Source organism: Petromyzon marinus, chromosome 55 (assembly GCF_048934315.1).
Source record: "Petromyzon marinus isolate PM22_M1 ecotype Great Lakes invasive population chromosome 55, UKy_Petmar_22M1.pri1.0, whole genome shotgun sequence".
NCBI classification, from domain to species: Eukaryota; Metazoa; Chordata; class Hyperoartia; order Petromyzontiformes; family Petromyzontidae; genus Petromyzon; species Petromyzon marinus.
Window position 1 is genome coordinate 13795914 of NC_133721.1, and position 27372 is coordinate 13823285.

Genomic DNA, 27372 nt, shown 5'->3' on the forward strand with positions numbered 1-27372 from the left:
CAGTTCACCATGCGAGTTCAGTTTACCATGGGAGTCCAGTTTACCATACGAGTCCAGTTTACCATACGAGTCCAGTTCACCATGCGAGTCCAGTTCACCATGGGAGTTCAGTTTACCATGCGAGTCCAGTTTACCATACGAGTCCAGTTTACCATGGGAGTTCAGTTCACCATGGGAGTCCAGTTTACGATGCGAGTTCAGTTTACCATGCGAGTCCAGTTTACCATACGAGTCCAGTTCACCATACGAGTCCAGTTTACCATGGGCAGGGGTGGGCAACCTTCGGCCCTTTCAGGACTGCTGCTTTGTGACGTTGTTTATCAAGGACCGGCGTCTCGTGTTCACCACACAGTGGCATTGCGCCTCTTGAGATATTGAGCTGACTTTTAGCGGCCCGAAACGTCACGTATATTTTACTTGCAGCAGCGAAATGCAGCGGTAAAACTCGCGTCTCACAGCAAGAATCCTCGGTTCGACTTCCAACTCGGGCACCTTTGTATATGTTGAACTTCTTTCGCGCCGTACGTAGCCAACCGTGCTAATCGGGGGTGCGGGATAAGGACAAGAGATTAAACACAACAATCAGTTTTAAAGAAGTGAGTTTTAAATATGGATTATTTAAAAGTGTTTAGCTCCGGTGACTTCCTAATATACATCGGAAGGAAGAGCGTTCCAGACGGCCACAGAAGCGCATTTCGTCCGTGTGGAGTTCGTATGTTCTCTCTCTCCCCCTGGTCTACATGGGATTCATCTGGGTTCTCCAGCTCCCACCCATAGCTAAAAAACAACAACCCCCATGCATTATTACTGGTCTTGGCCAAACATCCAAAAGCGAATAGAAGTTATTTGCAAATTACCCAACTGGTATGACACATCATAGCAACTTGCGACTTTGCTGCGAAACTTTGGCAGGTTCCTCCTGAATAGAGTCTTGAGACTCAGCGAGGCCTCCCGGTTAAATAAGCGTAACTAATAACAACAATGCACATTCTTGACTTAAAGCTTTCGTGACTGCAGGAATTCATATTCTCCGGTCTTTCAGTAAAGTCACGTAGATAGGTTCAAAGAAAATAACAAAAAAACTACGACGTTTCGATCGCAACGCAAGCAATCGTCATCAGGAGATTGCTTGCGTTGTGATCGAAACGTCGTAGTTTTTGTTATTTTCTTTGAACCTATAAAGGTGGCTTTACCGAAAGACCCAATAATATGAATACATCTTCTATTCTATAACAATAATACATGTTTCCTTTTAGGGCCGCCACGGTGTTGTTAACGAATGTGTCGAATGTAGATATTTTATGGGTGACCTTTTTAAATTCCAGCTTTAAAAAAAAAAACTTCAGTACGAAAACCGCGTCACGTGGCCTCACCACAATCGGAATCAGATCTTTCCGTGAGATGCCAAAAGCATTGCCAATGTTCCTTCATTAAAACATTCCACTTTGTGGCGCTACCCACTCGATGGCGCGTGCACGCGTGCGTGTGTGCGCGCGCGTGCACGTGCGTGTGTGTGTATCGTTGGGGAGTTGCAGTGTAGCGGTTAGCACGCTGCGCTACGAACCTGGCGACCCGAGTTCGATTCATGCTCACGGCCAGCAGTGACCATTATCTGAACCAGGTACTCAGATGAGTACCGGACCAGGCACTCAGATGAGTACCTGGTGCGGTGCATAAAAACATCGCCACTCGGGAGGCAAAGGCGGCTGGGCGTTGTGCTGGCCACCCACCCCCTCGTGTGCCGTTGCGGTCTTTATAGGTGACAGCTTACAGCACTTGCCCTAACGGTCTGTCAAGGCTATACAGGGGAGCTTTGTCTTTGTTGTGTATCGTTGACATAGTGGGGAGGGCACAGGTGGTGCATCTGTCAGTGACCTCAGGGAGTTAACCCATACCACCTGTCTCGTGGCCTGCAGCAACAAGCCTTCAGCACTTCACTTGACGGCCTCACAATGGTGGTGGTGGTGGCCACGCACGTGGCTGCCTGTAACCCGACACTATAGAGGCAGCGAGGGGTTGGTGGATCACACACAGATGGTGTGAAGCTCCCTTCCCGTGGGTGTCGAGGAGGAGCCGTACCTTGGCTCGCCAGAAGGCAGGACTCACCCTGCGTCGTCTGTGAGGGATAGAGCGTTTCCCCCTCGCACGCGTGGGGTTTCTCCGGTTACTCCGGTTTCCTTCCACGTGTAAACACTCATCGATTGGCTGCTATAACACCTCGATATGTAGAGGAGCGCAGAGATTGGGCACCAATTGGCAGTGGCGGCTTGTCTGTGGTGCCTCGCGCCTCCGAGTGGTCCTCTCTCTTCGAGCGTTACAAGTTGCACGTGTTATTGTCAAGTGCACCTAGCCTGGCACAAGCGGTGTTACGTCACCTGCAGTTCGTGGCGGCTGTCGTGTGTGTCTTGTTTATGATGTCTCAGTGTCACTCTAAAGACGTCATTGTTTTACAACTTGGGGTTGAAAGGGTGATTGCGTCAATTAACGAATTCTCCAAATTAAAAGACGCACACAAAAAGTTAAAGAACCAACCCCAAAAACTTGAGATTTTTATTTACTTTTACAAGGTAAGGCCCACTGAGCTACGTAGCTCTTTTTCAGAAGCGAACTGGCTATCACAAATTAAATTTATAGCAGCCCAAACACTCTAAACGCGTGATTCTAAATGTGCAGGGAAACACGGAGGAGCCGGAGAGAAATCCACGCGACCACGGGGAGAGAGAGAGACACGCAAACTCCAAATATACAGCAGCAGCAGCAGGCGTCAGGGTCGGTATCGAATCCAACGACCTCCTGCATACCAGGCGAGGGAGTTAACATCTCCTGGCCACCGTGATGATGAGAGAGAGACACGCAAACTCCAAATATACAGCAGCAGCAGCAGGCGTCAGGGTCGGTATCGTTCCCATCGACCTCCTGCATACCAGGCGAGGGAGTTAACATCTCCTAGCCACCGTGATGCCAGATGGGGAACGATCGCCGTGGTTCCGACCCGAGTTCTTACCAAGCGTCTGACAACGTTCTCCCGTTCTCTTCCATTTGGTGAGCAAACTTTAAGATGGAATTGTAAAGGTGATTCTTCTACTGTCACAATAAACGATGTGCACTCACCACTCAGGGCTGCTGTGTTTGAGGCCGTGACACCCTTGCCCGGTGTTGAACTTGTGGCTACCTGGTCGTGTGTGCGCGTGTGCTTGCAGGTGCTAAGCGCTCACAGCACTTGCCCCAACAGTCTGTTAAAGGCCACACGGGGCGTCTTTGTCTCGTGTGTGCGTGCAAGGGCGCTTTGAGAATGGAATCTTTGGGATGCCAGCGACAGTGATGATGATGATGGTGGTGGTGGTTGTGCATTTTGTTTCGATATTCTGGGCCTCATCAGCAGAGTCTAAACGTAACAATTTCCATGTTACCAGGTAAGGCCCATTGCCAGGCAGGGCGTTCCAGACGGCCGCAGAAGCGCATCTGAAAGGGCGCGATGCAGTGACCACCTTTGTTCCATGGTTGGACCAAAATGATGATCAGAAGGAGGGGGATGGAGATGGTGGGAAGGAGGATTGGGAGGAGGTTCAGAAGAAGGTGAAGGAACCCATAATAGAGGTTTTTTGGGTTAGATCGCGTAAATATATAAATGTGCCGTTCAACCTGCCACCACCCGACACAGCCAACTAATAAGGGTTGTCACGTAATCAGAACGTGACAATTCGTCACTAGTACAGCACACCGGTGTGTTGGAGAGCCAAGCCACAACATTTACAATCTGAATACGACGTTTCACCAGTAATTACATCTAGCTTCATCAGGCGACAGACAGATTTGTGTAGAAATCCACCAGTTTCGTTCATTAAATAGAGGAGTAGATGTGGTGACCACGCTTCTACGCTCTTGCGCCAAGGTGGGGGGGGGGGGGTAATGAATCAACGCACATTATGCGAGCCCATTGATCTTGTGCGTCCTGTCCATTGTGTGCCGGGTGGTGACGGGTTTAACGACACACATCTATATATGTACGCGATCTAACCCAAAACAAAAACCTGTGTTGTGGATGATATTGGTCGCGAAAGCCTCCTGCTGCGTGTTCCACTGAAAGTCAGAGCCAGCTTGGCAAGAGAGAGGCGGGGGAGGATCGTGAGTCGGAGAGGATGAGCGGGGGGGGGGGCGCTGACCGGGATGGTCGCGGCGAGCAGGGCGCTGTGTAGGCAGCAGGAGAGCAGGGCGCTGTGTGGGCAACAGGCGAGCAGGGCGCTGTGTGGGGCAGCAGGCGAGCAGGGCGCTGTGTGGGCAGCAAGCGAGCAGGGCGCTGTGTGGGCAGCAGGCGAGCAGGGCGCTGTGTGGGCAGCAGGCGAGCAGGGCGCTGTGTGGGCAGCAGGCGAGCAGGGCGCTGTGTGGGCAGCAGGCGAGCAGGGCGCTGTGTGGGCAGCAGGCGAGCAGGGCGCTGTGTGGGCAGCAGGCGAGCAGGGCGCTGTGTGGGCAGCAGGCGAGCAGGGCGCTGTGTGGGCAGCAGGCGAGCAGGGCGCTGTGTGGGGCAGCAGGCGAGCAGGGCGCTGTGTGGGCAGCAGGCGAGCAGGGCGCTGTGTGGGCAGCAGGCGAGCAGGGCGCTGTGGGGCAGCAGGGTCCGCGTTTCCCTCCAGAGTTTCGTCCCAGACGGAGTCGCAGTTCGGAGCGCGTGGCGCGTGCGTTGGAGTAGGAGGGCTGTGGGGGGTGACACACAGAGAGAGAGGAGGGAGAGGAGTCGCGGTCACCCCGCGGTGTCTCCTCGCCTCGGGGGAGAGGGGAGGGAGGAGGGATCGAGCTGCGGCGAGACGAGGAGGAGGAGAAGGAGGAGGAGAGCCCCCAGGCACGCACAGCGCCTGCCATGGCTGCTGCTGCCGCTGCTGCGCTGCAGCTGCTGGCGGCTCTGTCGCTGCTGCTGCTGGCGGCGGCGACTGTGGAGGCGGTGCACCCCGACTCAGGTGCGTGGCGACGGCGTGGAGCGGAACGGCCTGGGTGGGTGGGCACGGTGTGCGAGTGGTGGTGATGGTGGTGGTGATGATGATGGTGATGATGGTAATGATGATGATGGTAATGATGATGATGGTAATGATGATGGTGGTGATGATGGTGATGATGGTAATGATGGTGACGATGATGGTGATGATGATGGTGGTGATGATGGTGATGATGATGGTAATGATGGTGATGATGATAATGATGATGGTGGTAATGATGATGGTGATGATGATAATGATGGTGATGATGATAATGATGATGGTGGTAATGATGATGGTGATGATTATGGTGGTGATGGTAATGGGACATGCCCCGGCCCATTGCCAATCACGCTGCGCCGCTCGCTGTAAAAATCAACCGCAAACATCAACACCACCATGATCATAATCACCACCATGATCATAATCACCACCATGATCATAATCACCACCATGCACCACCATGATCATAATCACCACCATGATCATAATCACCACCATGATCATCATCACGAATTGGATCGGTGATGCTTGCTGCTGCTGCGCTGGCAGTGTTGCGCAATAAACAAAGTAACTCTCACCACGTGAACAACAGCGCAGAGGCCTCACAAAGACACCAAACTACACGAGTCTACAGGTATGTTAATTTATGTACATTGAAGAAGAACCATTGCCCGAAACGTCGCCTATTTTGTATTTGTTTTCTTTTAAAGCAGGGTGGAAGGATTTGGTCAGATTCTCCAACGACGTCAATATTCCTCCAATAAAATATCAATATATCAATAATATATCAGCAACTAATAGCTACTTATCAGTAATAATAATTAACACTCGAATAGCGGACGGAGGAGCATTCCAGACGGCCGTAGAAGCGCGTTCGAGAGCTCGCGATGGGGTGACCGCCGCCTTCGTTCGATGGCCCAGCCAGAAGCAGCTGCTGCTGCGAGGATGATGTAGACAAGTCTCAGACTCTGTAGACAAGTCTCAGATGATGTAGACAAGTCTCAGACTCTGTAGACAAGTCTCAGACTCTGTAGACAAGTCTCAGATGATGTAGACAAGTCTCAGACTCTGTAGACAAGTCTCAGACTCTGTAGACAAGTCTCAGATGATATAGACAAGTCTCAGACTCTGTAGACAAGTCTCAGACTCTGTAGGGGAATTCCAAAGTGGAGCAGTGGGAGGGAAGAAACAGAGAGAGGGGGGTCACCTCCAGTGTGGTGAGTGGGTGGGTGGGTGAGTGTGTTGTTGTGACATGCAGTGTTGTGAGTGGGTGAGTGAGTGAGTGGGTGGGTGAGTGTGTTGTTGTGACCTGCAATGTGGTGAGTGGGTGAGTGGGTGAGTGAGTGGGTAATGTGTTGTTGTGACATGCAGTGCGGTGAGTGGGTGGGTGGATGAGTGGGTGGGTGAGTGTGTTGTTGTGACCTGTAGTGTGGTGAGTGGGTGAGTGTGTTGTTGTGACCTGTAGTGTGGTGAGTGGCTGGGTGGGTGAGTGGGTGAGTGTGTTGTTGTGACATGCAGTGTGGTGAGTGGGTGGGTGAGTGGGTGAGTGTTTTATTGTGACCTGCAGTGTGGTGAGTGGCTGGGTGGGTGAGTGTGTTGTTGTGACCTGCAGTGTGATGAGTGGGTGAGCGTGTTGTTGTGACCTGCAGTGTGGTGACTGGGTGAGTGTGTTGTTGTGACCTCCAGTGTGGTGAGTGGGTGAGGGGGTGAGTGTGTTGTTGTGACCTGCAGTGTGGTGAGTGGGTGAGTGGGTGAGTGTGTTGTTGCGACCCGCAGTGTGGTGAGTGGGTGAGTGGGTGAGTGTGTTGTTGTGACCTGTAGTGTGGTGTGTGGGTGAGTGGGTGAGTGTGTTGTTGTGACCTGCAGTGTGGTGAGTGGGTGAGTGTGTTGTTGTGACCTGCAGTGTGGTGAGTGGGTGAGTGTGTTGTTGTGACCTGCAGTGTGGTGAGTGGGTGAGTGGGTGAGTGTGTTGTTGTGACCCGCAGTGTGGTGAGTGGGTGAGTGGGTGAGTGTGTTGTTGTGACCTGTAGTGTGGTGTGTGGGTGGGTGAGTGGGTGAGTGTGTTGTTGTGACCCGCAGTGTGGTGAGTGGGTGAGTGTGTTGTCGTTGTAGTCTGCAGCGTGGTGGTTGAACGCGGTGTGAACGCCACGAAACAGCGGTCAGTGTCTGGTAGACCGAGTCCTCAACACGCGTGGACTGAATCCACGAGTGGAACATCACGGGAACGGTGACCACGACAGCAGCCGTAGCAGAGTGATCAGGGGGCCGTCTGACCGTGAGCCGGCGAGCGCACCGCATTGATCGACGGAGCTGGCGTGCGGCCTGAAGGTTGGGATCGTGAATCCGGTGCAGACGCTCGCTCGTCCGTCCCGTCCCATCCCGCCGCAGTGTTCGTGGACCCGCGACGGGCGGCGCTCGTGCTGCGACGCACGCGCAGGAAGAACAGCGACTTCGAGGAGCTGCGTCCCGGATCGATCGAGCGCGAGTGTCGCGAGGAGACTTGCTCCTTCGAGGAGGCGAAGGAGGCGGTGGGGCAAGAGCAGGCGGTGCGTGGCGCTACCCCCCCCCCCCCCACCACTCTCGCCCCCCCTTGTGGCACGCGGCCGCTCACGTCCGAGCGGGTGCCCGGGCGGTGCGACGGCACCGCCGGGGGATCGGGGGTCGAGCGAGACCGGCCGTGGGGAACTCGCGCGCTGGGGATGCGGAGGAGAGGGGTCAAGTTGGAGGTGGCGGAGGAGGCGCAGGTTTCATGCCTCGTGCCAGGGCATCACACCGCCACGCACGTCAACACGACCATTGTTTTTATAATAATAATAATTATAATAATAATAATAACCATCTGCATCGTGAGCGCCTGTATCAACAACGATACTCTTACCACCATCACTACCGCCACGACCACAAACAACAACAACAACATCATCACAACTTATCACAGTATCAACCACGGTCAACAACACTGACACCACCACCACCACAGCCATCATCATGACCACCACTACCAGCGAAACCACAAACACCACCACCACAGCCATCATCATGATGAAAACTCACTACCACTGTCATTGAGCAATATAACACTCCTACCATCAAACCTGCACTAAACCTTTACCTTATTTTTCTTCACTCTGCCGATGAGATACTGTGTTTCAAAACCGGTCCATAATTCGCTTGCCTTGCATTCAACCAATGCTGCTGGAATTTCGTACTCCCAGCACGGCGGCTGATGAGATGTGTAAAAAACTAAAACTAAACCATTTTTGCGTCGTGCGGAAGGACAGGTATGGGAAGGGCGTCGCGTGCTGTGACATGCGTGGTGATTTTGACACCCCCCCCGCCCCCCCCTCCCCTGTGACTGGAACCTTTCAAGTTGGGACCATTGGGACGTGATCGCTGGTTGTGCACGAGACACGTGTTTCCCATTAAAAAAAAAAACGTCGTGCCTAAGCGTGACCCCAGAGTGCACACAACCCGGGCCGCATTCCTCCTCCATCCGTGGGCACGTGGGTGGGTGCCCACGAGTGTTTATTTGGTCAATATTAATATTTGCGACAGCTTTGATGATCAATGCGAACGGGGGGGGGTAGGGGGGGGTGTCTATTTGCACATCCAGGAGCCGTCCATGCCAAGGCCGCCGCCGCCGCTGCAACGAACGGGCCCTAGATGTTGGGATATTGTTGTGTTCATGATGATCATTGTGATTATTACCACCATTATAATTCCAATGCATCGGGCAAGCGGCATCCAAGCAGATCCCATCACGGCAAGAGAAACATGCCCTGGCGCCTGCGGCGAGTTGGAACGAAGCCGAAATTGTTCCGCTCGTATTTAAGCGCTAATTTTCACGAGACGTGAAGACAGAAAATCAACTCTGTGGCTGCTGTTTTAATGAAATATTTGGTGATGCTGTTGTTGTGTTGATAGTGGTGCAGGAAGCACAAATAACATTTGTCAGCAACACTGTGGCCTTGTATTAGAAACAAATGTGAAAAAGGTGACGTTTCGGGAAATGTGGCTCTTCAGGGCACATTTAATCCCTTCATTTGTGTGCTATGAAGAAAGGGCCATTGCCTGAAACGTCGCCCGTTTAATATTTATTTTCTTTTAAGGCCACGGCGTCCAGAGTTTTCATTCTCAAACAAATACTGCTGCTCAAACCGCTTCATTTGGCCGATGGGCCAATGAACTAAACATAACAACACTAATCATAACACCACTAAACGTGACACCACTAAACGTGACACCACTAAACGTGACACCACTAAACATAACAACACTAAACATAACAACACTAAACATAACAACACTAAACGTAACAACACTAAACATAACAACACTAAACATAACAACACTAAACATAACAACACTAAACATAACACCACTAAACGTAACAACACTAAACATAACAACACTAAACGTAACACCACTAAACGTAACAACACTAAACGTGACACCACTAAACGTGACACCACTAAACGTGACAACTCTAAACGTAACACCACTAAACATAACAACACTAAACATAACAACACTAAACATAACAACACTAAACATAACACCACTAAACGTAACAACACTAAACATAACAACACTAAACATAACAACACTAAACATAACAACACTAAACATAACAACACTAAACATAACAACACTAAACGTGACAACACTAAACGTAACAACACTAAACGTGACACCACTAAACGTAACAACACTAAACGTAACAGCACTAAACACATGTTTATGTATTTATGTATTTCCATGCGGGGTTTGTTTCAGCAGTCGGCACGTGACACCGCACGTTTGGGCCACCAATCGCTCAGCAAGTGATCTTTATTTTTCAATTGACCTTTTTGACCTTTTTCTATTGACCGATTTTTTTAAATGTCACCCGCCGACATCGCCCTTGGCGAAGTCGGTGCCAGCAGGCATCGGATGGTTCCGTCATGACGACTGACAACAACAACATCAACAACAGCGGCGGTCTCTCTTGGCGGTCGCCGAACGTGACTCGTCGAAAACTTCTCTCCGTTGTCTCGCTGTGCTTTCTTCTCATTTACAGAAAATATTCTGGGCCCGATATCGCCTAAGCCAAGGTCAGTGTGCTCACGCTCGACCAGCGTACAAGCGACGATGCAAGCGTGCTGACGTTGATGACAATGATGATGATGATGTTCAGACATGAAGTGATTCGTAATTTAAAACTTATTCTTAGGCAGGCGTTGCCACCTGGTCTATTATAGCCCAAATGCAGACATTTCCCTGACATCGCTAGGTCTATAATATATGATTATTATAATCATCAAATCTGTGCTGCAGTTAACTGCAATAAAGTTTAACATAAAGACCAGTATCAGACCTCGACACAAATCAATACCTGGCACCCGAACAATGTTTCCGATTTCTGTACTGGCCTGGCCAAACCTGACCGGGTGAAACGGGGACAGGTGGTCGCCCAATCTGAACTCACGACCACACGAAGTTAAGTTGCGTGCGTAAACCTCAGAGCGGACGGTCCAGCCAGTGGTGTTGGTGCACACAACACGAAGGTGGAGTAGCAGATCCGCCCCGTCCCTCTCTCCTCCCGTCGTGAATCCTAACGGTGGGGGGACAAGTTGGCCAAATAAGACGACAATAACAACAACAACAATAAATATAAAACAGTATGGGCATGATAAGTAGATACGTTACTCTATAATAGAGGTTGTTTTGGGTTTGATCGCGTAAATATATAAATGTGTCGTTAAACCCGCCACCACCCGACACAGCCAATAAGTAAGGTTTGTCACGTCAACAGAAACATGGCAATTCGTCACTAGTCCAGCACTAACTGGTTGTGTGTTGGAGAGCCGCGTTCACATTTTGAGGACTCGGCTTTGTGTTCTGTCCGCTGGAGACGTGGGGGCGACTCCACAACAGCTCAGCGCCAGAGGGTTGGTGAAACGGCGACATTTGGTTTCAAAAGTCCTCTTCTGAAGGGCAGTGGCGTATCTGCAATAGCGACCAAGCACCCCCCCCCCTCCACGTCACAATAGCGACCAAGCACCCCCCCCCCTCCACGTCACAATAGCGACCAAGCACCCCCCCCCCCCTCCACGTCACAATAGCGACCAAGCACCCCCCCTCCCCCCAGTCACAATAGCGACCGGGCACTCACCCCCTCCCTCACGTCACAATAGCAACCAGGCACCCCCCCATGTCACAATAGCGACCAGGCACTCACCCCCCCCCCTCACGTCACAATAGCAACCAGGCACCCCCCCTCCCACGTCACAATAGCGACCGGACAGTCACCCCCCCCCTCACGTCACAATAGCAACCAGGCACTCACCCCCCCCCCCACGTCACAATAGCGACCAGGCACCCCCCTCCCACGTCACAATAGCGACCGGGCACCGATATAGTGTTGAACTTTATGTCAGTCAAATGAACGATTTGTAAAAAAATAGACCTCGGCTGACTTGAGAAACATGTCTGGGACTGGTCTGTGCAGAAGGTGGCAACACGAGTAAGACTGCTTTATCTGCAGCATGTCTTTACGCATTTCGCGTCTTTACTTTTGCCTTAATGTTCACTAAGACGCCGGGCGTATCTTTCGCCCCGTGCGTAGCCAACCGTGCTAATCGGAGCCAAACCGCCGTCTGGAATGCCATCCGTGCTTCACATCGGCAGCAGCTTTCAATCTACCCCGAGAGACACTTACGGCCCACCTCGTTAAGGCTCCAACCTCTTTCTCGTCTGGATTTGCAGCGACACTTAAGCTTGGCCCTGTTCCCCTCATTGTCACGTTAATTTATTTTCCGGTAAACGCCGTGCGTGTCGCGAATGTTCGTTCCGCCGATGCTCTGCTGACCGTAGTCCAAAGCGGGTGCTTGTCCTTGCATAGATCGCCCGCTGGGCTGGTTCGGGCCAGTCCACCCAGGAGAGAGTGGAGCGCTGGTGGGGTGGGTGGCTTCGTTTTTGGTGCCTCCCAGCCTCCTGCGCTATGACACTTGAGAGACCCCATCGCGTAAACTAGTAAGAAGGCAAGTAGCCACGGTGTCAGGGCTGTTTGTACGAGACGCCGTGCTACGTTAGAAACATTGCCACAGAGTTATGCGTAAACATAAATGTGCGCAGCAGTGGATTTTTTTCGCTCGTGCAAATACTATGCCCTTTTTTTTTTACAACAGTTGTAACAAAGGAGATAAGACGGGATAAGAACAAGCAGGGCAATCGATGCGTATACTTGTGCACATGAGACAGTGCAGTCTGAAGCAGAGGGTACTCACATGGCAGTCATGTTTGTCACGTGACAGACAAATCTCTACCTTTACTCTCTGCACTGCAACTTAGCCAAATTAGAGGTGCAGAACGCAATGTACTGTGATGGGGGCTTGTTGTGTGCAGGCCCTGGTGACCGGGCTGAGATCAAATCACCACACTTGAGGCATGTGGTTTAACCCCAACTTGTAAGACCCAGTGTACGTCTGCGGGTCTCTATTGATGTCTATGAGTATCTATGTGAGTCTAAACTATACAAAAAATAAACGTTTTATTTTACCGGGTAAGGCCTACTGAGCTATATAGCACTCTTTGAGAAGCGACCTGGCCACATAGCTGAACGAAGTGGCTTATCACGTGGACATTTATAGCGGCCAAATACTGTACTCTGAAAGCTTGTTTCAAAAGGTCGAGGGAAAAAACGGAGGTCCCGGAGAAAAATCCACGCGACCACGGGGAGAGAGAGAGAGACACCGCAAACTCCAAATACACAGCAGGCGTCAGGGTCGGGATCGAACCCACGACCTCCTGTATACCAGGCGAGGTAGTTAACATCTCGGCACGATAGCGCCATTGAGACCCACGCTCCGCTTTGAGATCATCTACAGACCGCACTTGAGAACTCTGTTTGAGTCACGGTTCTCAAACCCCAGATCTGAGCGGTGCCAGCTCAGCGCTCCGACCTCTCACAGCCGTAGCCAGCAAACACTTTGCCGCCCAGAGCAAGCTTCCAGCCTTGTGCCCCCCCCCCCTCGCCCCATCACTACCCCCGCCCCCACTATTCCACCAAAACTTTGTAAGCCAGCAGGCTGCTGCCACTGCCTGCTTCATTCCCTACGATTCAGCGAGACATTCGGGCTGGTGGCGCCATGACCTTTGACCCCACCCCCCCTCCCCTCGTTGTATCATCGTACAGTCAGTTCTCGTATAACGCTGAGTGTTTTCATAACGTGATGAATGCATTTTAGGAAACACTTTTTCTATAACGCGGATGCGAATTGGATATTAAACGCGATCGAGCGAACGCAGCTCCGTCGCGCGAGTAGGAATAAGCGGTCGTACGGCTCCCTCGGCGTAGCATCGCACAAGGTGGTGGGATGCTGCTGGATGCTTCTAGATGCTACCCACGCGCCTCGGTCTTTGTTCGGCCCCTTTGTTATGCATCTCGCGCGTTATCGCCGACCGCGCTTTAACCCCTACACTCGAAATTATTTATTACAACGCAATATTTTCTTTCCGTAACACGGCGTTCTTCAGGAGCGCAACTCCAACTACTGCGCTCTAACGGAGCGTACCGTCTGTACCGTTCTCCTAACGGAGTGTACCGTCTGTACCGTTCTCCTAACGGAGCTCACCGTCTGTACCGTTCTCCTAACGGAGCTCACCGTCTGTACCGTTCTTCTAACGGAGCGTACCATCTGTACCGTTCTTCTAACAGAGCGTACCATCTGTACCGTTCTTCTAACAGAGCGTACCATCTGTACCGTTCTTCTAACAGAGCGTACCATCTGTACCGTTCTTCTAACAGAGCGTACCGTCTGTACCGTTCTCCTAACGGAGCTCACCGTCTGTACCGTTCTTCTAACAGAGCGTACCATCTGTACCGTTCTTCTAACAGAGCGTACCATCTGTACCGTTCTTCTAACAGAGCGTACCATCTGTACCGTTCTTCTAACAGAGCGTACCATCTGTACCGTTCTTCTAACAGAGCGTACCGTCTGTACCGTTCTTCTAACAGAGCGTACCGTCTGTACCGTTCTCCTAACGGAGCGTACCGTCTGTACCGTTCTCCTAACGGAGCGTACCGTCTGTACCGTTCTCCTAACGGAGTGTACCGTCTGTACCGTTCTCCTAACGGAGCGTACCGTCTGTACCGTTCTCCTAACGGAGTGTACCGTCTGTACCGTTCTCCTAACGGAGCTCACCGTCTGTACCGTTCTCCTAACGGAGCGTACCGTCTGTACCGTTCTTCTAACGGAGCGTACCATCTGTACCGTTCTTCTAACAGAGTGTACCGTCTGTACCGTTCTTCTAACAGAGCGTACCGTCTGTACCGTTCTCCTAACGGAGCGTACCGTCTGTACCGTTCTCCTAACGGAGTGTACCGTCTGTACCGTTCTTCTAACGGAGTGTACCGTCTGTACCGTTCTTCTAACGGAGCGTACCGTCTGTACCGTTCTTCTAACGGAGCGTACCATCTGTACCGTTCTTCTAACAGAGTGTACCGTCTGTACCGTTCTTCTAACAGAGCGTACCGTCTGTACCGTTCTCCTAACGGAGCGTACCGTCTGTACCGTTCTCCTAACGGAGTGTACCGTCTGTACCGTTCTTCTAACGGAGTGTACCGTCTGTACCGTTCTTCTAACGGAGCGTACCGTCTGTACCGTTCTCCTAACGGAGTGTACCGTCTGTACCGTTCTTCTAACAGAGCGTACCGTCTGTACCGTTCTAACGGAGTGTACCGTCTGTACCGTTCTTCTAAAGGAGCGTACCGTCTGTACCGTCCTCCTAACGGAGTGTACCGTCTGTACCGTTCTCCTAACGGAGTGTACCGTCTGTACCATTCTTTTAACAGAGCGTACCGTCTGTACCGTTCTCCTAACGGAGTGTACCGTTTGTACCGTTCTTCTAACGGATCGCTGTGCGGGGCAGGCGGCTTTCAGGGGCGCGCCCCGGCCCCGCGGGTCACCCCGTGCCGACCCAACCCCTGCAAGAACGGCGGCCGCTGCTTGGAGCTGCGCTCGGCCGCCCGCTGCGTCTGCGCCGAGGGCTGGGAGGGAGACACCTGCCACGTCGGTGAGGAATCGCCGCGACGACGCTCACGGCGGGGGCCGGTGCGAGGGTGCCGGCGAACTCGGGGAGAGCCCCTCTCACCACCACCACCACGACCACCACAACCACCACCACCACGACCACCACCACAACCACCAGCACCAAAACCACAACCACCACCACCACAACCACCGTCACCACGACCACCACCACAGCCACCACCACCACAACCACCACAACCACCGCCACCATGACCACCACCACAACCACCACCACAACCACCGAAACCACCGACGTAGGTGGGGCTTTTCAAGGCTCGACGCGCCAACCTGTGGGGGCTGTGGGGGCTGTGGAGGTCTTCAGTGGGCGGGGGGGGTGGCTTGTATATGGGGGAAGGTGGCGGGGAAGAGACGACAATCATTCCCAGGGGAGTGTGGGTGGGTGTGCGGGGGCTAGAGGGGGAAAGGTCAGTGCCGGATGAGGCTCGTGCGGGGCCTGTAGCAAATGTTACGAAGGGGCCCTAAATTTAAAAAAATATATATTCAAACACATTTTTAACTTGCTTAATAAAGTAATTGTATTTTTTTATTCGCTATACAGCCAGAAAATACGACAAATCGCTAACCTTAAACACCCAGTCGTTCATAAAAAAAAGTTGAAGGTGGTATAGTACTATAGTAATAGAGCAAGTGCAGAATCACTGAACCGGAATTGATAGCTTTAAAGCATTTAACGTGGGGCCCTTGAAAGTGCGGGACCTGTAGCATTTGTAGCGACTTGTGCTGCGAGAGTCATTCGGCACTGGGAACAGTTCGATATCTTTAACGTTCATTCTTCTCAACCGTCTGCAGTCATTTCATTTTTTGTTCTGGCATTTCAGCCAGGACATTCTGGAATGCTGTTCCGAAAGTTATGTTGGCAAAACATGAGCACCGGGGAGACAAAGGCGGCCGGGCGTGGTATTGGCCACCAACCACATCCTGTGTCTTGCCGGCCTTCATAAGTTTTGCTCGCTAACAGCACTTGCCCCAACAGTCTTTCAGAGGCGATACGGGCCCTCTCGGTCTTTGTGAGAACGAATTCACGTAACTTCATTAACACCGGGAACAGGTTTGGGGCAGGTCATGCTTAGCAGTTCGGGTCTCATGATCCGCAGAGGGGGCGCCACGGTGGCTATGATATGTTAACTACCTCGCCTGGTATACAGGAGGTTGTGGGTTCGATCCCAACCCTGACGCCTGCTGCTGCTGTATATTAGGAGTTTGCGTGTCTCTCTCTCCCCGTGGTGGCGTGGATTTTTATCCCAGTCCTCCGGATTTTCTCTCCACATTTAGAATCATCATCACGCGTTGAAGAGTATTTGGCTGCTGCTATAAATGCCCACGTGATGATGATGATAAAGCCACCTCGTTGAGCTCTCATTTGTGGCTTCTGGAAAAGATCTACACGGCTCAATGGACCTTCACTGTTAAAACGGTTTATAGTTTAGTACTTTTATGCTTTATAGTACGCCATGATTTAAAGCTTTCGTGACTGCAGGGATTCATCTTCTTGGTTATTTCGGTAAAGTCACCACGTAGAAGGGAAATAATAAAATAATAAAATGAAAACATTATAGAATAAAACATTATAGAATAATGTTTTCTTCTACATGATAAAACAATGGTTTATTTTTTATTATTTTATTATTTCCCTTCTACATGATAAAATAATGTTTTATTTTTATTACTTTATTATTTCCCTTCTACATGATAAAATTTGTATTTTTATTACTTTATTATTTCCCTTCTACATGATAAAATAATGTTTTATTTTTATTACTTTATTATTTCCCTTCTACGTGGCTTTACCGAAAGAACCAAGAAGAAGTACGCCACGACTTCACGACCAACCCCCCCCCCACCACCCCCCCCCCACCACCACCACTCCCCACCACCACCACCCCCCACCCCTCCGTATGAACAGAAATCCGGTCGTGCGAGCGGAACAACGGCGGCTGTGAGCACTACTGCGAGACGAGTCGCATCTACCGCCTCGTGTGCCACTGCGCTCGTGGATACCAACTCAGCGACAACGGCTTCAGCTGTGACCAGATCGGTGGGTGCTGGGCCACGCCACGGCCGACCCAGCCCGCCGGCGCTTCGATCGCGGCCGGCCGACGGCTCGAGACTCGAGCCCCGGGGGGTCGTCGGCGGTGCCGGCTCGGCGGCTCTGACCGCTGGGCAACCCGGCCGGTTGAAGCTGCCTGGGACCCGTATCCAACACAGGGGAAGGGGGGGGGGAGTTGAATATAAATAACTGTGCCGGGAAGTTCACCGGCAAGGCCGATGGGGCACTGCATGCTGAAACCTCCGATTAGCACGGTCGGCTGCATACGGTGCGAAAGAAGTTCTGCGTAAGCACACACCCCGTGTATCGCGGGGGAGGACCGAATTTGCGAGAAAGATGAAAGAGACTACGAGTATGAGAACTCGAGGCAGAGAGAGGGAGGTCTTGTTACATCGATGGTGGGGCCTTCAGCAGGGTCTTAACACCTCCAGCAACTGCGAATTTCCTCACCTCCACGGGCACATGCTGGGTGCAAACACCGTGGACGACTGGTTCCGTGTATCCACACAGTCCAGTGGTTTGCCCGTGTTTGACCAGTGCTGCTGAAACACAGATGGCCGTGTGACTGATGGGATACGAACAATATATTTTTACTTTTTTTTGTAGAGGGAAAGGTACGCGGAGAAGGTGTGTTGCCTGCTTATTTATTTTTGGAACTTACGTTAATGGTTAAAAGTGCATCGTGTAAGGCGACGTACAGTCCGCTCTCAAAGACAGAGAATGACTATCGAGGGACCGACAAGCAGGCAAGGCAGCACCCAATGTTCCCTCAAGCTCTGCGGTCCTCTACATATAAAGGCGCATTCGATCATTAATGAGCGCTCATTAAAACGAACCACCCGCAGAAACCCCACACGTGCGAGGGTGCAACACTCTATCCCATAAAAGATGGAGCAGGCGGAATCCACGTGTTGCTGTTACCACTTTCTGAAAAAAGGCAGGGCCGGGGCGATCGTGACGATGCTCACGATGGATCTCGTGTTGTCCACCAATTATATTCAGAATCAATTCGCTCAGCGAATTAGCCGCCCACGCAGTGCCGGATTATATTAACCTAGTTGCAAAAGTATCTACTACTACATGCAGTAGTAGCTACTACACGTGTAGTAGCTACTACTGCACGTGTAGTAGCTACTACAACATGAAGTACACATGTAGTAGTACTACATGTAGTAGTAGCTACTACTACATGTAGTAGTACTACATGTAGTAGTAGCTACTACTATCAATTCCGGTTCAGTGATTCTGCACTTGCTCTATTACTATAGTACTATACCGCCTTCAACTTTTATGAACGACTGGGTGTTTAAAATTTGTCGTATTATCTGGCTGAATAGCAAATGAAAAAATACAATTACTTTACTACGCAAGTTAAAAATGTGTTTTTTTATATATATTTACGTGTTTCTTTTGTAATTTAGGGCCCCTTTATAACATCATGCCACAGGCCCCGCACTGCGCCCACCCCCCCTCAAACCCTGCGGCCCGGCTCGGCTCGGCCGACTGCCAGCCGGACGGACGGACGGAGGGACCTTGAATAAAAAGATTCATTGTTGCGCCCGAAATTAATAAAAACAAATCTATATATATTCCCGAGGCGACGGCAAAGGACAATGATGGTCCTTGAGGAGCGCCGAGCGACGGAGCCGCGCATTGCGAGAGGCATCGCTTTGAAGGCGGCACGGAGCCACCGCTCAGCTCCTCAATCGCTTGCAGACGAGGGAAGGGATTCCGAGATAAAAACAACAAATATAAAAGCCCCATTATAAACGTGCCTCCGACGTGCGATGACGCAGCGCGAGCGGCGTCCACCTCTGACAAGCTGAGTTAATACCTCAGCGGGCTTGGCCTGCTAAGACAAAACAAATGGTTCAGTTTTATGTGTGTATTATTTTTGTTTAACTTCCCTATACATTGCACTCTTGTCGTGTTTTAGTATGTGTTGTTGTAACGTTCTGACATGGCCACTAATGGACATTTGTCAAAAAGAGCTTTATAGCTCATTGGATTCCTCCAGTATAAATTCATATCCTGATTCTACATAGTTTATTTACGTTTGTTATTGGTGCCGTCATTGTAGCGCAGCGCTGGATCGCGAAGGAAGGCGCTGTTGCTGTGTTCCACAGACGAGAGAGGCTGTCTGCAGGGAGCGCTGTTGCTGTGTTCCACAGACGAGAGAGGCTGTCTGCAGGGAGCGCTGTTGCTGTGTTCCACAGACGAGAGAGGCTGTCTGTAGGGAGCGCTGTTGCTGTGTTCCACAGACGGGTAGAGGCTGTCTGTAGGGAGCGCTGTTGCTGTGTTCCACAGACGGGTAGAGGCTGTCTGTAGGGAGCGCTGTTGCTGTGTTCCACAGACGAGAGAGGCTGTCTGTAGGGAGCGCTGTTGCTGTGTTCCACAGACGAGAGAGGCTGTCTGTAGGGAGCGCTGTTGCTGTGTTACACAGACGAGAGAGGCTGTCTGTAGGGAACGCTGTTGCTGTGTTCCACAGACGGGTAGAGGCTGTCTGTAGGGAGCGCTGTTGCTGTGTTCCACAGACGGGTAGAGGCTGTCTGTAGGGAACGCTGTTGCTGTGTTCCACAGACGGGTAGAGGCTGTCTGTAGGGAACGCTGTTGCTGTGTTCCACAGACGAGAGAGGCTGTCTGTAGGGAGCGCTGTTGCTGTGTTCCACAGACGAGTGGAGGCTGTCTGTAGGGAACGCTGTTGCTGTGTTCCACAGACGGGTAGAGGCTGTCTGTAGGGAGCGCTGTTGCTGTGTTCCACAGACGGGTAGAGGCTGTCTGTAGGGAGCGCTGTTGCTGTGTTCCACAGACGAGTGGAGGCTGTCTGTAGGGAACGCTGTTGCTGTGTTCCACAGACGAGAGAGGCTGTCTGTAGGGAGCGCTGTTGCTGTGTTCCACAGACGAGAGAGGCTGTCTGTAGGGAGCGCTGTTGCTGTGTTACACAGACGAGAGAGGCTGTCTGTAGGGAACGCTGTTGCTGTGTTCCACAGACGGGTAGAGGCTGTCTGTAGGGAGCGCTGTTGCTGTGTTCCACAGACGGGTAGAGGCTGTCTGTAGGGAACGCTGTTGCTGTGTTCCACAGACGGGTAGAGGCTGTCTGTAGGGAACGCTGTTGCTGTGTTCCACAGACGAGAGAGGCTGTCTGTAGGGAGCGCTGTTGCTGTGTTCCACAGACGAGTGGAGGCTGTCTGTAGGGAACGCTGTTGCTGTGTTCCACAGACGGGTAGAGGCTGTCTGTAGGGAGCGCTGTTGCTGTGTTCCACAGACGGGTAGAGGCTGTCTGTAGGGAGCGCTGTTGCTGTGTTCCACAGACGGGTAGAGGCTGTCTGTAGGGAGCGCTGTTGCTGTGTTCACAGACGGGTAGAGGCTGTCAGTAGGGAGCGCTGTTGCTGTGTTCCACAGACGAGAGAGGCTGTCTGTAGGGAGCGCTGTTGCTGTGTTCCACAGACGAGAGAGGCTGTCTGTAGGGAGCGCTGTTGCTGTGTTCCACAGACGGGTAGAGGCTGTCTGTAGGGAGCGCTGTTGCTGTGTTCCACAGACGAGAGAGGCTGTCTGTAGGGAGCGCTGTTGCTGTGTTCCACAGACGGGTACAGGCTGTCAGTAGGGAGCGCTGTTGCTGTGTTCCACAGACGGGTAGAGGCTGTCTGCAGGGAGCGCTGTTGCTGTGTTCCACAGACGAGAGAGGCTGTCTGTAGGGAGCGCTGTTGATGTGTTCCACAAACGAGAGAGGCTGTCTGTAGGGAGCGCTGTTGCTGTGTTCCACAGACGAGAGAGGCTGTCTGTAGGGAGCGCTGTTGATGTGTTCCACAAACGAGAGAGGCTGTCTGTAGGGAGCGCTGTTGCTGTGTTCCACAGACGAGAGAGGTTGTCTGCAGGGAGCGCTGTTGCTGTGTTCCACAGACGAGAGAGGCTGTCTGTAGGGAGCGCTGTTGCTGTGTTCCACAGACGGGTAGAGGCTGTCTGTAGGGAGCGCTGTTGCTGTGTTCCACAGACGGGTAGAGGCTGTCTGTAGGGAGCGCTGTTGTTGTGTTCCACAGACGGGTAGAGGCTGTCTGCAGGGAGCGCTGTTGCTGTGTAATCTCAGTTGAGCCATTTGCGGTGTCATTTTTAAATTTTGACAAATGTAGTCCGTGACGCCAGCGCACAATGGCCGAGTCGTTTCGAAACGACGTCCAAAGCAGTGCGAGATACAGAGCGAGGGGTGTTGTGAGCTGCAGTGTGCCGAGTGGGTGGGTGGATGGGTAGGTGAGTGTGTGGGTGAGTGAGTGCGTGGTGTGGTGAGGGAACGGCAGTGTAGCGGGTAGCGCGCTGCGGTACAAAGCTGGCCACCCGGGTTCGATTCCCGCTCACGACAAACATCTCCTGAAGCAGTCCTGGGCCTCCCCTAGGTCCACTCGAATGAGTGGCTGGTGAGTTGTGTAAACATCGCCATTCGTGTGCCGTGGCAGCCTTCATAGGTGCTCACTAATGGCTCTTGCTCCTACAGTCTGTTAAGGCTATACGGGGGATCTTTATCTTTGTGTGGTGAGTGGGTATGTGGAACAGTAACCATGATAGCAGCTATAGAAGAGTGATGAGGAGGCGACCGACTATCGGGGTGACTGAATCTGTGAGCGCCGGATCATCAATGGAACTGTTCATCTCGGGCGGGCGCTGTCGTCCGTCGCAGTGGCCGCGGACTCGCGTCGTGGACTCGCGTCGCAGTGGCCGCGGACTCGCGTCGCACGGCACCGGTGCCGAGACGCACGCGCGGGAAGTTGAGCGACGGCGACGAGGATGAAGCCGCCGCCGTGGCCGCCGCCGCTTCTGTTCATCAGAAACACGGAGGGCGTGAGGGGGTCGCACCCAACCCTCCACCTTAACCTCCGGACCTCCTCTGTCGCTGAATGCCCCCAGACTTGGGCGCTTGCGGGAGGACGGTCATGGACCAGACGGGGCGATCGCTGGGAGGGGACAGCGACGTCTGGGAACCCGACCGCTTGGTCACCGCCGATGTCACCGCCGATGCCACCGCCAATGCCACCGCTGCCACCAACTCCTCCGCCTTCCCGTCGCCTCCCGAGCGGATCGCGCCGCCGCCGCAGCCCCCCACAGAGCAGGGGAGCGAAGCCCTGGCCGGTGGGGGGGCCCGACCGATGGAAGGGGGGCCCCCCCCGACGGTGGAACCGGAAGCGCAAGCCGCGTCCACCGTGATACCTGACGTCATGAGGATCGTGGGAGGGTACATTTGCCCGCGTGGGCACTGCCCTTGGCAGGTTCGTGCGTCGCCGCGGTTCAAATTCACACGTGAGTGGCGGCCCCTTAGGGGCGATGGGTGGGTGGAACCGGAACGCATCACAGGGAGAGAATAAAAATACATCGGTGGAGGAATTTAAAGCAGATTTATTCTTCGTCTATTTCATTATTGTTATTTGTTCATCATTGTAAATTGTTATACGCCGCCGCTGTAAACCCTCCCTTCGCACGTATATCGTGCTCGCTACCGTCACAACAGCTGCTCTAAAGAGCCGCTGTAAACCCTTCCCATGCGACTTGCCTACCGCACCATCAGCCGGGTCACCGTTAAACAAAGAGCTTCTTCAATCAATGGGCCCTACCCAATATACTCACCGATAAACGTTTTATTTTTTTACCAGGTAAGGTCCATTGAGCGATGCAGCTCTTTTACAGGAGCGACCTGACCACAAATGGTCACTCATCGCGTGGAAATGTAGAGCAGCCAAAGACTCTAAACGCGTGGTGATGTCAATTCTAAATGTGGAAGGAAAAACCGGAGGACCCGGAGGAAAATCCATGCGACCGGGGGTAGAGAGACACCGCAAATGTACAGCAGGCGTCAGGGTCGGGATCGAATCCACGACCCCCTGTAAAGCAGGCGAGCGGTTCCACGATGGAGCTGATCACCCCGAGCTGTCAATTTCCTGATAGTCTCATTGTCTTTGTGCTGTTCCCCTTTTGGCGTCCTCTGGTCTAACGCTGTGTGAGATGAGGCTCTCAAGAAAGCTGTCTCTGGTGTGGACCAATACGTTTCAAAGACAATGCCAACATCATATACTACCAGAGCGTGTCTTTTTTGTTTCCATGTTCACCACAAGCATATGTGGTTAGTGCAGACACGATTCCTCGCAAAAGCTTTCAGTTTTGTGTTTTAACATCTCAACACAACTGTGCTGTTGCCAGAAGGGGAAGTAAAACCTCTTGTCATAGCAGGCGAGGTCGTCGACATCTCCTGGCCACCACCCGGCACGAGCCAATCGGCGCGTCCCTCCCCCCGTCCCTCCCAGGTGCTGCTCACGGACCGGCGCGGCACCGGCTTCTGCGGCGGGACGCTGGTGTCGGCGCGCTGGGTGGTGACGGCGGCGCACTGCGCTCGCTACACCAAGCAAATCCTCGTCCGCATCGGTGAGCGGAGAGAGATTCCCCCCCCCCCCACCTCCCCCCCCCTCCGTGGTAGGGGGGGGACCGTGGAGGTGTCCAACCGGCTCGCCCGAGGTTCACTCCTGGCCGGGCATCGAACTCGGATGGCCAGGACCACCGGGCAGTGCCACCGCTCCCAAAGACGGCGGGACCGGCGTCGCTCGCATAACGCCTCACCCACACCCCCCCCCCCCCCCGTGGCGCGAATTAGCAGTTGCTCGATTAATCTTTTAGGGACTTCAGACTCACGCTGTGCGTTTCACAGTTACGCACTAAAGAAAAAAATTGTCAAATGTAACTTTTCTAAATATTTTTTTTTTCAATTAAAAACAAAAAATGTTTCGCAGGTTCACCGACTGACGTCTCGAGCCGATGGCGTCCCAGCATCACGGCGCAGCCGTCGTAGACCCGAGCTCGTTGACCTTTTATTTTTCCTTTATTCCAGGCGAGCACGACGTGCGGCTGACCGAGGGCTCCGAGCAGAACCTGCCGGCCAACCTTATCGTGCCGCACCCCAACTTCGACAGCGACACCTTCGACAACGACCTCGCTCTCCTGCGGCTCAACTCGTCGGCGCGCCTCGACCGCTACGCCGTGCCCGCGTGCCTGCCCGACCGCCGGCTCGCGGAGCTGCTTACCCAGCCCGGCACGCTGGGCGTCGTTTCGGGATGGGGCCGCGAGCAGGAGCACGGCCGCAACTCGCGCTACCTGCAGTGGGTCGGACTGCCGGTGGTGCCCACGGCCACGTGCACCCAGTCCACGGAGCAGGTGATGGTAGGGGTTGTGCAGGGGGGAGGGGGGTTGTTGGGGGGTGTTTGGGTTGAGGCTCTGCGGCTACGGTCTCTGCAGATGCGTGGTAGCTGCTGTCTCTTAACGCCAAACACTAATCCTGGTAAGACAGATTTTATTTATATAATGAGGTAGGGCCCAATAAGGCTCTGTTTCATGGGTGTCCTAAGATGCTACAGATCTTAGTTACGAACACTGTTAATCCTAAAAATTAAAACGAACCATAACCCCTAACCTTAAACACTAACCCTAACCACTAACCGCTAACACTAATTTAATATGATGAACCTCAAACATTGAACCCTAAATCTAAACGCTAACACTGAGACTAACCTCTAACCATAATTCCAAACCTTAAACGCTAACCCGCAAGCCCAACCCCAAAACCTAACACGAGCCGCCGACCCCAACCTGAAACACTCACTGCTGACCTTTAACCCTGAACCACAAACCCACTGCCGACGATATCCGAGCAGGGGCGCCGCAGTGACGAGATGTTCACTACCTCGCCGGGTATGCAGGAGTCGTGGGTTCGATACCAACCCCAGCACCTGCTGTAAATTTGCATGCTCTCCCCGTAGTCGCGTGGATTGTTCTCCGGGTATTTCCCTCCACATTTAGAGTCAACACGCGTTCAGAGTTGGCTGCTTAAAATCTCCATGTGATAATCCACTTCTTTTGGCTATCGTTTGTGGCCAGGCCGCTTCTGAAAAAGAGCTACATAGCTCGGTGGGCCTTACCTGGTAAAATAAAAATTTACAAAACCCAACATTGTCAAGATGCCGAACGAGGCAGACGCCGACTCTGGTCAACCCGCTCGCTCCTGCCGCCCACAGAAAGTGACGCAGAACATGTTCTGCGCGGGCTACGCCGCGGGGAGGCAGGACGCGTGCAAGGGCGACAGCGGGGGTCCCTACATGAGCCGGCGGCTCGACACGTGGTTCCTCACCGGCGTCACGAGCTGGGGCGAGGGCTGTGCCCAACGGGGGAAGTACGGGGCCTTCACCCGCCTCGCCAACTTCATCGACTGGATTGACGCCACCATGCGCGAGAACACATCGTAACGGGCCCACGGAGAGTCCCGGCGTGTGCGTCCGCCAAGCTTTAGCGCGTAGGTTGGTTTTCATCATAATGTTTCATGGGTTAGATCGCGTAAGTTTCACTGTGTCGTAACCGTCCACCACCCGACACTGCAAGTCAGATTTGTCACGTAAACAAAGCGCCAATTAGTTACTACTTCGGCACACCGGTGTGTTGGGGAGTAAATCCACAACATTTACAATTTGAGTAGTACGACGTTTCGCTGGTAATTACATCCAGCATCATCGGGCCATTTGCCAGACGAGTGAAGCAATCCACCTGCTTCCAGTCTTAGATAGAGCAGCAGCAGGATGACATCATCACTGAACCCATCAGGTGCAGAGATCAGAGGCGGAGGTGGGGGGGGAGTACCGTAATGATATAATAGATTAGTAATCAGTTAATTAGCATGTTTCCTCTGTAAGGAATTGTAGTTGTACGATGTATTACTGAATAATATCCTTCCAGTCTGTGCTAAGCCTATAGCTGTCAGAGCGGTTAAAATTATTTTACAATGTTATCCGAATATATCTAAGTCAGCCCGAGCCTGCCCGTGTGTCACCCGACTTCTGTGTGCGCGTGTGTGGCCTTGCCCCCCTCCGAATCCCTCCCCCTATGTAAAAACAGACGCCCTCATTGACGAATTGTTTAGTTTGCTTGTGCACCACTGCAAACGCAGCATCAGCAGCAACATCACCAACTCGTGTCTCACTGCGCTATCGCCTTCGTTCTCATCGAGTGTCAATGTGTTGTACATTAAGCCAGCAAATTCACGGTTTAAATGCCTAGTCACTCATTGCCTCTGTAGACGGAAATCCGGTTTCCAAATCTCCAAAGAGATCTCCCAATAGACTTGGAACTAACGTGGCATCACTGTCTGGGCTGCCGACTGTCCCTGGCAAGGGCAAAGAGCCCTCCCTGGTGGTTGCATAATGAAGAACGGTCAAGGTTTCATCAGCAGCTCATCCTCTCTGCAAATACAGATGATAAGATCTGTGGCTCAACAACCACGCCATTCATTTTACATAAAAAAACATGCGAATACTAAATCTAATTCATAACAGGTTTTTTTTTTGCGTTAGATCACGTAAATATGAATGCGTCGTTAAACCCGTCACCACCCGACAAAGCCAATTAGTGAGGTTTATCACGCCAACAGAACGTGCCAGTAAGTTACTAGTACAGCACACCGGTGTTGGTGAGCAAATCCACAACACACCAACACACCAGTGTGCTGTACTAGTGACAAATTGGCACGTTCTGTTGGCGTGACAAACCTCACTAATTGGCTTTGTCGGGTGGTGGCGGGTTTTACGACACATTTATTTTTTTACGTGATCGAACCCAAAAAAAACCTCTTATGGATGATATTGTTCGCAAAAGCCTCCTAACGTGTTAAACCGACTAGCCTCATTGTCAAATGGTGGAACACAATTGCTGACGAAACAATCGAACGTTTCAGAGGCGCTACTTCACATCGATGAAACCTTCACGTGTTTTTTTAATCAGGTGTGCACGTTGATAGCGGCAGTTGCCGACAGACTGAAAGGGTTAAAACTTGGAAATGTCTCCCCGGTTAACTTGCCGTCGGGAGCACAATTCACAATTCACCCCGAGCCTTTTAACGCGGCGATAGAAACGTCAAAAAGAAAGGTAACACCGGCGTCTTTGTCGATGACTCGCAAACGGCGAATTCGCACGTCGGGAGAGTCGACGTCGCTGTGGCGCTCGCCCGATGTTTCCCGAACAATAAAGTCAAGCGTCTTGTTGCTCGTACGAATGTCTCGAGTGACTCCTCGCCTTGCTCGTGCACACGAGGCAACACTTGCACGCGGGAAACAATATGCGCAAACGTTGGGGCTTGCATCTTGAATTGTATATTTTTTCGCGATTTGTTTAGCTTCCCCATACTTACCGTGATTTTGTACCGTTTGTTGTTGGAACGCTCTTCCTTGCCCATACTGGACATCTGTGGCAA

At 52.3% G+C, this 27372-nt stretch overlaps 1 protein-coding gene across 2 annotated transcripts; it reads left to right on the forward strand.

Moving 5' to 3' along the window:
• The first annotated feature begins 4223 nt into the window (after nucleotides 1-4223).
• On the forward strand, nucleotides 4224-27170 carry LOC116954510 (coagulation factor X-like). Of its 2 annotated transcripts, none has more exons than XM_076052395.1 (9): nucleotides 4224-4949; nucleotides 7320-7513; nucleotides 10027-10060; nucleotides 14880-15023; nucleotides 16965-17096; nucleotides 22005-22363; nucleotides 23393-23510; nucleotides 23971-24293; nucleotides 25151-27170. In XM_076052395.1, the coding sequence occupies exons 1-9, from the start codon at nucleotides 4853-4855 to the stop codon at nucleotides 25376-25378; spliced, it is 1629 nt and encodes a 542-aa protein (XP_075908510.1). In that variant the 5' UTR covers nucleotides 4224-4852; the 3' UTR covers nucleotides 25379-27170. The 2 variants fall into 2 exon arrangements, with proteins under 2 accessions (XP_075908510.1, XP_032830952.2); XM_032975061.2 differs by having other exon boundaries at nucleotides 4229-4949; nucleotides 7356-7513.
• The last annotated feature ends 202 nt before the right edge of the window (nucleotides 27171-27372 follow it).

Coding starts and splice junctions, on each gene's coding strand:
- LOC116954510 (XM_076052395.1), top strand. CDS start 4,853: ATGGCTGCTGCTGCCGCTGCTGCGCTGCAGCTGCTGGCGGCTCTGTCG. Junction 17,097..22,004: donor CTTCAGCTGTGACCAGATCG/GTGGGTGCTGGG, acceptor GAATGCCCCCAG/ACTTGGGCGCTTGCGGGAGG. Junction 24,294..25,150: donor GCACCCAGTCCACGGAGCAG/GTGATGGTAGGG, acceptor TGCCGCCCACAG/AAAGTGACGCAGAACATGTT.